The sequence below is a fragment of the Scyliorhinus torazame genome, chromosome 1, assembly GCF_047496885.1.
Source record: "Scyliorhinus torazame isolate Kashiwa2021f chromosome 1, sScyTor2.1, whole genome shotgun sequence".
NCBI classification, from domain to species: domain Eukaryota; kingdom Metazoa; phylum Chordata; class Chondrichthyes; order Carcharhiniformes; family Scyliorhinidae; genus Scyliorhinus; species Scyliorhinus torazame.
The window spans coordinates 167,809,010-167,823,359 of record NC_092707.1 but is presented as its reverse complement, the minus strand read 5'-3'; the positions used below and the strand labels follow the sequence as shown (position 1 = coordinate 167,823,359).

At 45.2% G+C, this 14,350-nt stretch overlaps 1 protein-coding gene across 4 annotated transcripts in view; it reads right to left on the bottom strand.

The window, feature by feature from the left end:
• LOC140416389 (keratinocyte-associated protein 3-like) overlaps nt 1–14,350 on the bottom strand; it is a 99,593-nt gene that overhangs the window by 56,009 nt on the left and 29,234 nt on the right. For 3 of the 4 annotated variants that reach the window (XR_011944777.1, XM_072501125.1, XM_072501124.1), the window contains 3 exons: nt 9,917–10,101; nt 9,108–9,167; nt 8,419–8,610 (listed from right to left, as the gene is read on the bottom strand). Coding sequence is in view for 3 of the 4 variants with exons in the window: in XM_072501124.1 (XP_072357225.1) it covers nt 8,419–8,610; nt 9,108–9,167; nt 9,917–10,101 (437 nt within the window). In the remaining variant the exon portion in view is untranslated. The remainder of the gene's footprint in view (nt 1–8,418; nt 8,611–9,107; nt 9,168–9,916; nt 10,102–14,350) is intronic. The other variant, XM_072501126.1, reaches the window with a different exon arrangement.

The following is a 14,350-nucleotide window of genomic DNA, read 5'->3' as shown; positions in this document are numbered from 1 at the left end:
GGGGCAATAAATTCTGCTCTATTTGTCAGCACCGGATCACTGGGTCAGCTTAGAGCTAGAAGCAGGATGGGCTTAAAGCAAGGTATTTTGAAGTCAAAAACTCTATTTTACTCAGCAGGCTGTATTATAACATGGTATTGTAGCCATTTTTTTCAGGGCCTATTTTGAAAAAGTCTCTACAAACTAGAAACAAAAACTACTTCACCCAATAGCAGCCTGGTGATTTCTCCAGTAAACTGCTGAGTCGAGGATAACTGTATAATATAAACAATGTGTAAAATCAATTCTGTTCGCAGTTTCCAGATCAAAGTTTCCTTTAAAATTTAGTTGGTGAGGGCTTCCGGGTGCGGCGATGACCAGCTGAGTCGCACGTTTCGGCAGCTCCCGGTGGAACGGACTTTTGGGCTCTTAATAGGAGCCCCATCGGCAATTTTAACGGCAAATAACATTGTGCGGTAATCCAGAAGGGAATCCCCCCTGGACACGGATGGAAAAAAAGAGAGGAAAGTAGCCGGATTGCGGTGGATCCTCTAGAGCAGCGGCCAGGAAGGCAGGCACAAAGCAAGATGGCGTCGGAAGGAGGCAGTTTAATATGGGGCCCTGACCAACAAGAGTTCCTGCGGCGTTGCGTAGATGAACTCAAAAAGGAGATGAAGAAGGAGCTGTTGGCCCCGATATTACAAGCGATTGAGGGGCTAAAGGAGGAGCAAAAGACCCAGGAGCAGGAGCTTCGGGTCGTGAAGGCAAAGGCTGCTGAGAATGAGGACGACATACAGGGCCTGGTGGTGAAAACGGAGATCCACGAGGCACAACACAAAAGATGTGTGGAAAGGCTGGAGGTGCTGGAGAACAACGCGAGGCGGAACAACCTAAGGATTCTTGGTCTTCCTGAAGGTGCGGAGGGAGCGGACGTCGGGGCATATGTGAGCACGATGCTGCACTCGTTAATGGGATCGGAGGCCCCAACGGGTCCGCTGGAGGTGGAGGGAGCCTATCGGGTTATGGCGTGAAGACCGAGGGCTGGAGAAATTCCTCGAGCAATAGTGGTGAGATTTCTCCGATACAAGGACAGAGAGATGGTCCTCAGATGGGCAAAGAAAACTCGGAGCAGTAGGTGGGAGAATGCGGTGATCCGCGTATATCAAGATTGGAGTGCGGAGGTGGCGAGAAGGAGGGCAAGCTTTAATCGGGCCAAGGCGGTGTTGCATAAAAGGAAGGTCAAATTCGGAATGCTGCAACCGGCAAGACTGTGGGTCACACATCTAGGGAAACACCACTACTTCGAAATGGCAGATGAGGCGTGGACATTTATTGTCGAGGAGAAGCTGGAGTGAGCGGGCCAGAAAAAGAACGTTTGGGACAAAAGTGGGGGGGTGAATTTGTGGGATGAAGGGGGGAAAAGGGGGAAGAGAGGACTTCCCAAGTTGTTAAACCTGCGACCCTGTAACTTCTCTCTCTTCCCCATGTCGTGGGGGAGGGGGTGAGGGAGGATGAGGAGCTGAGGGTGCCGGCCATTGGGGGCGGGGCCAAAAGGGAAGCGCGGGCTTGGTTCCCGCGCTATGGTAATCATGGCGGGAACAGGGAAGCAGGAAGGAGGGGGCCTCGCACAGTGTGAGCCGAGGTCACGGGGGGAAGCCGAGGTCGGCCAGAGTTTGCTGACTTCTGGGAGCAACATGGGGGGTGCAATTACGCTAGCTTGGGATCTAGTGGGGGGGGGGGTTAACTGGGTTGCTGCTGCTGGGGAGAAGGGGGAGCTGGTATGGGAGGGGGGGTCGGGGCGGGGGGGCGCCGCCTGGGGGGGATACAGCTACGTGGGAACCGGGTGAGGAGCTGGATTGAAAAAGGAAATGGCTAGTCGTCAAGGGGGGGGGGGGGGTAAAGAGCCCCCCAACCCGGATGATCACGTGGAATGTTAGAGGGCTGAACGGGCCGATAAAGAGGGCACGGGTACTCGCACACCTAAAGAAACTTAAGGCAGATGTGGTTATGCTTCAGGAGACGCATCTGAAGCTGATAGACCAGGTTAGACTTCGCAAAGGATGGGTGGGGCAGGTGTTTCATTCGGGGCTAGATGCAAAAAAACAGAGGGGTGGCCATACTAGTGGGAAAGCGGGTAATGTTTGAGGCAAAGACTATAGTGGCGGATAGTGGGGGCAGATACGTGATGGTGAGTGGCAAACTGCAAGGGGAGGCAGTGGTATTAGTGAACGTGTATGCCCCGAACTGGAATGATGCCAATTTTATGAGGCGTATGTTAGGACGAATCCCGGACCTAGAAGTGGGGAAGTTGGTAATGGGTGGAGACTTTAATACGGTGCTGGACCCAGGGCTGGACAGATCGAGGTCCAGGACCGGAAGGAGGCCGGCTGCAGCTAGGGTGCTTAAGGATTTTATGGAACAGATGGGAGGAGTAGATCCCTGGAGATTTAGCAGACCTAGGAGTAAGGAGTTTTCGTTTTTCTCCTATGTACACAAAGTATTTTCACGAATAGATTTTTTTGTTTTGGGTAGGGCACTGATCCCAAAGGTGACGGGGACGGAGTACACGGCTATAGCCATTTCGGATCATGCTCCACACTGGGTGGACCTGGAGATAGGGGAAGAAAAACAACAGCTTCCACCCTGGAGAATGGACATGGGATTATTGGCAGATGAGGGGGGGTGTTTAAGGGTGAGGGGGTGTATTGAAAGGTACTTGGAACTTAATGATAATGGGGAGGTACAGGTGGGAGTGGTCTGGGAGGCACTGAAGTCGGTGGTTAGAGGGGAGCTGATATCTATTAGGGCACATAAAAGAAAGCAGGAGAGTAGGGAAAGGGAGTGGTTGTTGAAAGAACTTCTGAGGGTGGACAGACAATACGCGGAGGCACCGGAGGAGGGACTGTACAGGGAAAGGCAAAGGCTACATGTAGAATTTGACTTGTTGACTACGGGTAATGCAGAGGCACAATGGAGGAAGGCACAGGGTGTACAGTACGAATATGGGGAGAAAGCGAGTAGGTTGTTGGCCCACCAACTGAGGAAAAGGGGAGCAGCGAGGGAGATAGGGGGGGGTGAGAGATGAGGAGGGAGAGATGGAGCGGGGAGCGGAGAGAGTGAGTGGAGTGTTCAAGGCATTTTATGAAAGATTATATGAAGCGCAGCCCCCGGACGGGAAGGAGAGAATGATGTGCTTTCTGGATCAGCTGGAATTTCCTAAGGTGGAGGAGCAGGAGAGAGTGGGGCTGGGAGCACAGATTGAGACGGAGGAAGTAGTGAAAGGGATTGGGAGCATGCAGGCGGGGAAGGCCCCGGGACCAGACGGATTCCCAGTTGAATTCTAGAAGAAATATTTGGACATGCTGGCCCCGCTACTGATGAGAACCTTTAATGAGGCGAGGGAAAGGGGGCAACTGCCCCTGACTATGTCAGAGGCAACGATATCGCTCCTCCTAAAGAAGGAAAAAGACCCGCTGCAATGCGGGTCATACAGGCCCATTTCCCTCCTGAATGTGGATGCTAAGATTCTGGCCAAGGTAATGGCAATGAGGATAGAGGATTGTGTCCCGGTGGTGGTCCATGAGGACCAAACTGGGTTTGTGAAGGGGAGACAGCTAAATACAAATATACGGAGGCTGCTAGGGGTAATGATGATGCCCCCACCAGAGGGGGAAGCGGAGATAGTGGTGGCGATGGATGCCGAGAAAGCATTTGATCGAGTGGAGTGGGATTATTTGTGGGAGGTGTTGAGGAGATTTGGCTTTGGGGACGGGTATATCAGTTGCTGTATAGGGCCCCGATGGCGAGCGTGGTCACGAATGGACGGGGGTCTGACTATTTCCGGCTCTATAGAGGGACGAGGCAGGGATGTCCTCTGTCCCCGTTATTGTTTGCATTGGCGATTGAACCCCTGGCCATAGCACTGAGGGGTTCCAGGAAGTGGAGGGGAGTACTTAGGGGGGGAGAAGAACACCGGGTATCTCTGTATGCGGATGATTTGTTGCTATATGTGGCGGACCCAGCGGAGGGGATGCCAGAGATAATGCGGATACTTGGGGAGTTTGGGGATTTTTCAGGGTATAAACTGAACATGGGGAAAAGGGAGTTATTTGTGGTGCATCCGGGGGAGCAGAGCAGAGAGATAGAGGATTTACCGTTGAGGAAGGTAACAAGGGACTTCCGGTACCTGGGGATCCAGATAGCCAAGAATTGGGGTACATTACATAGGCTCAATTTAACACGGTTGGTGGAACAGATGGAGGAGGATTTCAAGAGATGGGACATGGTGTCCTTGTCATTGGCAGGTAGGGTGCATGCGGTTAAAATGGTGGTCCTCCCGAGATTCCTTTTTGTGTTCCAGTGCCTCCCGGTGGTGATCACGAACGCTTTTTTCAAAAGAATTGAGAAGAGCATTATGAGTTTTGTGTGGGCTGGAAAGACCCCGAGAGTGAGGCGGGGATTCTTGCAGCGTAGTAGGGACAGGGGGGGGGCTGGCACTACCGAGCCTAAGTGAGTACTACTGGGCCGCCAATGTTTCAATGGTGTTTAAGTGGATGGGAGAAGGGGAGGGAGCGGCGTGGAAGAGATTGGAGAGGGCGTCCTGCAGGTGGACTAGCCTGCAAGCAATGGTGACGGCGCCGTTGCCGTACTCACCAAAGAAATACACCACAAGCCCGGTGGCGGTGGCTACATTGAAAATTTGGGGGCAGTGGAGACGGCATAGGGGAGGGACGGGAGCTTAGGCGCGGTCCCCGATAAGAAACAATCATAGGTTCGTTCCGGGGAGAATGGATGGGGGATTTGGAGCATGGCAAAGAGCTGGGGTAGGACAACTAAGAGATCTATTTGTAGATGGGACGTTTGCGAGTCTGGGAGCGCTGACGGAAAAATATGGGTTGCCCCAAGGGAATGCATTTCGGTATATGCAATTCAGGGCTTTTGCGAGGCAACAGGTGAGGGAATTCCCGCGGCTCCCGACGCAGGAAGTGCAGGATAGAGTGATCTCAGAAACATGGGTGGGGGACGGTAAGGTGGCAGACATATACAGGGAGATGAGGGACGAGGGGGAGATCATGGTAGAGGAGCTGAAAGGGAAATGGGAAGAAGAACTGGGGGAGGAGATTGAGGAGGGGCTGTGGGCTGATGCCCTACGTAGGGTAAACTCATCGTCCTCGTGTGCCAGGCTAAGCCTGATACAATTTAAGGTGCTACACAGGGCGCATATGACTGGAGCACGGCTTAGTAAATTTTTGGGGGTAGAGGATAGGTGTGCGAGATGCTCGAGAGGCCCAGCGAATCACACCCACATGTTTTGGTCATGTCCGGCACTACAGGGGTTCTGGGTGGGGGTGGCAAGGATGCTTTCGAAGGTGGTGGGGGTCCGGGTCGAACCAAGCTGGGGGTTGGCTATATTTGGGGTTGCAGAAGAGCCGGGAGTGCAGGAGGCGAGAGAGGCTGACGTGTTGGCCTTTGCGTCCCTTGTAGCCCGGCGCAGGATATTGTTAATGTGGAAAGAAGCCAAACCCCCGGGTGTGGAGACCTGGATAAACGATATGGCAGGGTTTATAAAGTTAGAACGGATTAAGTTTGTGTTAATGGGTTCGGCTCAGGGGTTCACCAGGCGGTGGCAACCGTTCGTCGACTACCTCACAGAAAGATAGAGGGAATGGAAAAGAAGTAGACAACAGCAGCAACCCAGAGGGGAGGGGGGGAGGGGGGGGAAAGGGCGGGGGGGGGAGGAATCGGACGGACTCTCAGGGATGTTATTGTATATGTATAGGTATTTGGTATAGGTAATTGTATATTGGATTGTTAGATTGTATTTTTGGAGAGTATTTATTTTGGACAAGGCAGTTGCCATTTAGTTTTTTTTTGTTTTTGTTTATATATTACTTATTTATTTGTTTAAAACTGGCCACGGTTATTTATATTGCTTTATTGTTGTGTAAAAGAAACACTACGTATTGTTATGTTTGGCCAAAAAACTTGAATAAAATATATTTTTTTAAAAAAAATTTAGTTGGTGTGCACAGCCAATTTTTCCCGTGTGGTCCCATTAAAATGTTTTGCATGGCCGTGCATGCACAATATTTATAATGAGCAAGTGCTATAATGGTAACTTCTAGGCTGCTGTGTACCCACGTACTTTAGCAGGAACACAGCTCCAAAAGTGATTGACAGGGGAATTTGCTATCATCTCCATTCTGGCCAAGAGGTGGAGCCGCTATATACAACCCCACAGTTGGAAGTTTTACTATGTTGCCGGCACCATCTCCTGCATCTGAAGTCTTTGGAAGTCCTCCATCCAATCAGTTATGCAGTCACTGGAATGTCTCTGACACCCTCCTGAGTCCTTTGGAAGTTTTACTATGTTAAACCAATGCAATATAAATGGAAACGGCCTACCGAAACCCGCCATTCAAGTTCACAGCTAAAAGATTGTTGAGTCTTTGTCAGCTGCAGCAAAACCACTTTTGCTGACAGTTATGCATTGTCAGCCTTTAGAAAATGGAGGCAGATGGAGGGACGATGGAAATAAGGAAAAGCTACATGGCAGAAAGGAAAAACAAAGCCAAAACAAAAGTCACTGATGTCAGCTTTGAACAATAAAAGGTTGCCGTATTACTGGGTTTGCTCACGGTATTCAGACATCTTTAGCTGAAATAAATTACCCACATGTTTGTCATTAATTGATTCTCAGTGGAGTAGGCAGGAGATGAAGATCAAACAGCATAGAGGCACCAACATGATGCGTGAGACAGGGAGAGAATTGAGCTAGTCAGGATACACAGAACAGCACTTCACAACCAGCAGTGAGAAAGATTCATTACACAGTGGCATTAAAGAGAAGATACCAGCAGTCTTAGAGAAGCTTTCTCCAATTAAAACTGCGCTACTTGTTCCCATTCAGCTCTGACAAATGTGTCAGTCTCTCCCTTTGTGTTTTTTTGTTTCCTTGTCAATTATTTTCTTCAATGACTCTGCAATTCAGAATCTGTATGCCAGTAGTCTGGCTCATTTGTCACCAGTTTAGCATCACCCACTGGTCAGTTGAGACAGGCGAGTCTGAATAATGGAGATTGTTAAAACACAAACTGAATCCAATTGCTGCACCAACAAGAACAATTTGTGTCTATGTAATGTCTTTCAGCGTCATTAGCTATCCCTCAGTTCGAGGATGACGGCTACTCAGGGTTTTGAGTTTCTGCCATGAGTTTTCATTTGGCTGGGCAGGCTGATATCAACTCCCAGATTTACGGACACATGAGGCAGGTCATCTCATGAGGTATGGGATCTGAAGTACAGGATTTGTTTCCTTTGTCTTCCTTCTCTACCTCATTATTAAGATATGATGCAGATTGATGGATACGCGGTTGCCATTTTGAACCATTGGTAGCAAGCTCCTCATAATTAATTTCAATATCTTTGGATCTTTTTCTTTGTCTCTTCCACAGAACTCAAGCCATTTGAAAGTTGCGAAAACAGAATATGATGAGCAAGGCGCTTTTTGGCCATTGATTTTACAGGAATTTTACCTGAATGCCTGTGGAGCTGGCTTCAAGAAGGACACTAGCATTTGTACAACAGTCCTCCAAATGAATTCAGAGGATGCAGTTGAGTCATTGATGCTAAAGATTTTCTAGCACTCTTACGTGTCATTTATGTGTCCCGATCTCTCTGCAGTACAAGAGTGTGGTGACATCAACTGCTCTCACCTTTTGTTGGCTAGGAGAGATCTTTGCTTTCAAACACTTGTTGCTATCGTTTATAGAAGGTGGATATGGCACAGCTGATCCAATGCTGGTCTTCTCATCAATCGAGGCCTTTGGAGAGAGGTGGTCGCCAAGGTATGGGAAGTGCTTAACCTCAATCTCTCTTTTAACATTTTTGGAAGGTGGAAATATTTGGCTGACCGGTTGTGGATCAATATGAGTTTTATTTTGGCAACATTCAAGTACAGGCCATGTTTCTTGTATACAGAACTTTAGAGATTGGCATACAAGTTTGGTGCAGAATGGGCAATGGCAGTGCATCCACTTTAGCCAATTGCTGCACGGTAAAGTACTGTTACACAATGTTGCATATCGACAAATACAATACGAATTCAGTTCCATGAGGTTTCACACTGACATATTAATCTGGTTGCGATTCACAAGCTGGTTTTAACGTGAAGTTGCTGAAGCCAAATGATCTCTTCAGTTGAATCAAAATTGGAATCCTGTTGCCTGGGAACAATGAACTCGGCATAGATCAAAACATACCCTATATTGTTTTACTAAAGTTGTAAAATACATCTTACTGGATAATTCTAATGTTTTGAGCAATTTTTTAAAAAATGAACAGGAATAAATTGTAAATGGGTTCACATCTCACAAATTTAATACATATCAGTTAACAAATCCAAGGCAGGCATTTTTAGTATGTGTACTTTCAACTTACATAGATTCTGGTTGGGTCAAATGGACATTGGTTTTTGACTTGTAACACATCCTTTGTGGAGCTGAGATGGCAAACTGCGAGCAATGTTCTTCCACCATTTGCAATAGTCACCACAACAGAGATTCCCAGACCAAGCATACAGGCCATGGAGACGAGGGAATTGAGCATAGTACTTGTGAACACAATGTATTGCTACATAATTAAACAAAAAGACATCTGTTAAAACTTTTTTTTGTTGTTGTACGCAAGGGGTGAACAGAAAGAAAAACTTCTCAAGTCATCCTCATCCTTGTTTACAAATCCCTCTGTAGCCAAATAGGCAATATTATTGCCACAGGATTCTCCAATCTTATAGCCAGTTATTATAGTCTGTACTCCTGACTCTAGTCACCTGATTCGGCAGCCCTTTCCCTCTAACCTAACATCAGTGGCGCAACCTTCACTCAGAAATTCTCATTAATATGCAGCACCTTGCTACTTTGCTTTCCACCTTAAAAAGATCTTCAAACCTATCTCCCTACTCATCCTTTACACTCTTTTAATTTCTCTTGTCTGTTCAGTGTCCAATTCTCCTTTGTGAAGGGCTATTCAACTTTATTAATGATGCCTCCTAAGTGCTAATTGTGGTTGGAATGGTGATATTAATGCAGTACTAAATAAGACACATACATTTAATGAATTCTACTCACCAGTAGTGTCCGAGGCATGTTTCCCGATAATACAATCACTACAATTCCGGTGCAAATAGTCTGGAATACAGATTTAGAAGTGAATGTACAGTCATCGCCTGTTGGGCAGCATTAAACAGTTTCATAAATTGCAGGGGGAGAGGGGTGGGGAGGGGGTGGGGGGGGGGGAGGGGGGAGAGGGGGCAGGGGGGAGGTGGGCAGCTTCAGGGTAAAATTTCAGGAATTATTTTTGAGGAGATACCCACTGTAGTTCATTACAGAGATTTGAGTGGTTTAATTTTAGTGACAAAATACGAGATTTGGGATATTTCCCAGGCCTTAGGAAACCTGGCAGCCGAAATGAGTGATGTTGGTGGCGATATGAGTGGTTTTGTATCCATAAACCAGCAGTCATTTCATATTATTCTCTTTGAATAATACATTCAAGATTGAATTTCTTCGGGCTCCATTCTAGCTGTGGAGACTCATATTAATTGAGAGCATATTTGCAGTTTAATGTCATTGCCCTCTCATTTCCCTCCATAATTTATATTATCTGCAGCGTGTAGGTGGACCGACAGACTGTAAATTTGAAGATAATGTGATGTTAGTCCTCAATATTTTCCCGTGTCCGTTTGAGGCTGGAGGTTACAGAACGAGGTTGTAAAGCAAATCAGAACACAGAAAAAATAAAGATTAGATTGTTTGGTCCATTTGTTAATTCGAAGCATAAAGCATCATTCTAAGGGCTAACCATATTCCTTCAAGTTTGAATAAAACACAGCTTGGTGTTTCAAAAGTTATATTAATAAGTAGCAGTTACTAAGTACCAGTATTCCGGAGATTGCGGACATAATGCTGGTTACTGAATATTCAACAGATATGCCATCTCCTGGTGCCGTGACATGTCGCAAGACTGTACCATGGGTAATCGCTCCTAGAATGAAGTTTAAATGTCCAGTTATAATTAAGGCGATTCCTACTTTCATCAACTGCTTTCTATCCAACAGATTATCTGAAACACAAGGAAATGAAAATACTTGTGAAATGTAGAAATGATAAGGAACAGACTGCACAATGGGCATTCCTCGCTTTTGTAAAGCAATTTGAAGCAGTGATGGGAGAAGACAAATTCCCTTTCTTGATCATATTCATAAATGGTCTTCTATCACACATGCTGATCCACCTTCCCCCTATCATGTAGCTAAGTTAAGAAGATTGCATGCTGTTTGTTGAGAAGGTAAGGTGGGGAGTAGTACTGAAATTTAATTTCATCAACTGCCTACCAAACTGAACAAAATGTTTTCCTGGGCAGCCACTGGCAGCTGTGTAAAATGTTTTGCCATGTATAGAGGCAAGGCTGCAACCTTCTCCTGACGTTGGGGAGGGCGAGGAGGGATGAACTTGATGCATAAATGATTACTTGATAGGAGATTATTGTTTAATCTGATCTAAGTGGGATCATAACGTGACTACAGATGAGAAGGACCATTTATCCTATTATCCATCATTCATCCAAAAAGAAACACATGGACAATTGCGGTCTCCTCTACACTGCGAGGCTAAATGCAAACTGGGTGACCGCTTTGCTGGACACCTTCGGTCAGTCCGCAAGCATGACCCCCAACCTTCCTGTCGCTTGCCATTTTAACTCAGCACCTTGCTCTCAAGCCTACATGTCCATCCTTGGCTTGCTGCAATGCTCCAGTGAAGCCCGGCACAAGCTGGAAGAGCAGAACCTCATCTTCCGATTAGGCACATTACAGCCCTCAGGACTTAACACTGAGTTTAACAACTTTAGATTGTGACCTTTCTCCTCCATCTTAAATCCCATTCTTTAAAAATATCCGATATATTTATTGTCTCAATGCAATAACCCTCCCTTTTGCTCTTCCTTCCTGCACCGTGACATCTATCTCTTGTTCTTCAGGTTGTTATATCTCGTTGCAATCTCTCCCAGCTACAGTTTAATATCCAATACATTTCTCCCTCTCTTTAATTCTGATGAAGAGTCAGATGGACTCTATTTTCTCTCCCTACGGATGCTGCCAGACCTGCTGAGTTTTTCCAGAATTCTCTGTTCTTGTGACATGGACAACACACACTTCCCATAAAATAATTTTTAAAAACTTCACTCATCATTTCATCCAATATGCTCTTGTAAGTCTTGGGATTTTTTGCCTCCACTAAGAAGAACTCTTGAAATGTTATTCCAAGTATTGATTACTCTGTGGGTGAAGAGTTATTTTCCTGAACAAAGTCCTTTGAATCAGTTTGAATCAAATAAACAGGCACAAAATATTGATTTGACCATTGTTAAGTGCACTGTATGCAATTTTGGGACATATATCGAAGGGATGTTAAAGCCCTGGAGACGACACACTGCAGATTAATCAGGATAGTTCCAGGGTTGGGAAGTTTTCATTCTAAAAAGAGATTTGAGTTACTGGGACTATTTCCATTGCAGCAGAGAAGGCTAAGAGAAAATTCACTGAAGAATTTAAAAATGATTAAGGATTTTAATAGATGGATTTTAATATACTGAACAGGGATAAAGTGTTTCCTTCATTTTGTCATCAGTGATGAGGGATCATTGATTTCAAATCCTCGCAGTGAGGACAGAGGTTCAGAAAACAAACCTTTACTTGGCTTGTGCAAGTCTGTTTTATTGTAAGTAGGTAGATTCATGTCTGAATTCTAGAGTGTACACTGACCTTGCCTCAGGCTCTGACTGGCGTGTGCGAAAATCTTGAACATATACACTGTATACCCGATCTGTCATTTGGAGTCAAATCTAAATCCTAAAAAAAGTTTGATTTGCCACAACCACCTACATCACAAATGAAAATGGAAAACTTATTGCTGAGTGCTGAGTCCACCTACCAATTCTGGCACTGGCCAATTCTGCCACTGACCAATCAGAAAAGTGCGGACTGACAAAAACATTATTATTGTTATAGATTATTTTTGAGAAGGATTCCTAAGTGCCTAAGTAAAGGCTACTGTATTAATTTGCACCCCTGGCTGCAGTTCACATTTGATTTTCTGTTGCTTTCCTGAGTTTAGAAGTGAAGGCAATTCTCAAGTGAGTACCGTGAATGAGAACCGTCATTCCATCCCATTTATCTAGATTTCTTTGTAAACCAGTTTGGTTTTTAAAAATATCCATTTACAAATGTACTCAATGGAAGATTGTACATGCTCCATTCCTGCAGCCAAAACAGTACAGCAGGCATGCCGAGTTGACTCACACTGACTAAGTTCCCTTTGGAGAAGGGCTCCTGCTGCCTGGCTTTGGGATTAATGTATTTGGTCGCTTTTCAGGTTGATGAAGAACCACCATTAATTTCACTTTCTCAGCCTGTTATTTTATTTGCCTGTTCAGATACATTGGCTGGCTGGCTGAGACTCTTTGTCCAATAGGTACGTCAAGAACGCATAAGCCTCACCTTCCTGGTAAGAGGCAGATTGAACGGAGAGAAAATATTGACACTCACAGCAGTCTGACTTGGGAAGTTTGGATTCAGACTGAGAAGCAATTAATCTGACAGAACAAGATGAATAGAAATATTTGGTTCATTAAAATGGAAGCTTGCACACTAACCTGATTGCTAATGTTCACAGTGGAAAAGTCTTGATGCTTAATAAGGCCAGCTTCATTGGCCCCCATCACATTATGGATATTTTCGCACAGTCAGAGCCTGAGGCAAGGTCAGTATACACTCTAGAATTCAGACATGAATCTACCTACTTACAATAAAACAGCCTTTATTTGATCATGGTCAGGTTAAAAAATATAATTATTCTCACATTAAAACTTTAGGTAGTTGGTTGGAAATTCATCTCGGCATAGTTAATATGTTCTCAGCTATTTTCCTTGTTTCTGTCCTGAACCATGTCCCACGGGGTGGGCTGAGAGTGGACTGTACCAACATCACTGGGTGGACCCATGTGAACTGAGAATCAGTGGGGTGGGTGATTCGTTGCAGCTCCGTGGGAATTACTTTGCCTCTACTCTGTGCCTCCTTCTCATTGACAGAACAGCAACTTAGGTGGCAGTTTCCTCATTCTTTATGGCACATTGTATTGGGTCCTACTGCCAAATGCCTTGAGATGTCTCCCTGTAACAAAGATGCTATATACAAGGGTCAGCTGTTATTGGTTCTACATTACCATTTCAAACTTTAAAACTTATTTTGATTTTATCTTATTCCTCACCAAAGTGTCATGAAACATTAGCAGTAATGCTAATCAATGCATTTTCTGTGACAGTGCTGGTTACTTCACTGACCACATTTAGTCAATATTTTTGGCTAAAGATTATGAAAACAGTAGTTGATGATTAATAGGAGTTCTGATACAATCTAGATCATAGGAAATCCTACATGTTCCTATTGTCTATTTGTGCGTGATGTGGTTGGTTACTTTACATTTGGTTATTCAGTTTATTTTTAACAAACGCTGAACAACGATGCACATCATTGTCTTGGATACAGAATGTCACTTCAAAGGTATTCCTATGCAAATCAGTTTCTAAACAAGTAGAAGCCACTGTTTAAGTGGCTGTTTAAGGCAGTGTTTAAAAGTAAAACCGTACCCAAAAAGTGCTTAGCAATGTTTTGTGCTCGTTAAGCACTCAGGTATGATGAGGCCATTCATATTACAATGCATCACTGTGTCACAGAAATGTCACTGTACTGCTTACATGGCAGTTTGCAATGTATGGCTGTCCCCCCTCCTGGGGATAATGATTTATTAGCATTGTTGCCTGCCAGATAGTTCTTTAACAACTGACTTCCAGTGTGTGTGTGTATGTGTGCAGGTGGAGGAGTGGGGGGGGAGGGGCGGACTAATCTTCCTATCACATGAGATTATTGACATTTGGGTTTGACATAAGCCAAAAGTTTTTAAACATTAACTCCCCTTTGTAAAAGAGAAGGAGCACAAAGGTTATCATTATGGCCTCACTGTCTTGTCAAACCTGTGCGACAATTAACAAGAAGCTCGGGGTCCAATAAAAGAAATACCAACAGTAACGGTTACATTTTATTGACAGAGATGGAAGTTATGGCATCTTGACTAGAACAGGATGCAAGTGGACGAGTGGGCGGTCTCACTCGACTAATCAGTTCATTAGTACCATTTAAACCAAAGAGGAGTTCATTTTGATTTTGTGCGACAGTTTAAAACAGGTGGTAGCAAAGTGGCAGCCTGTTTAACACTTCTCCTAAGAGAAGTGGGAAACAGGCTGCCAATTCACTTGC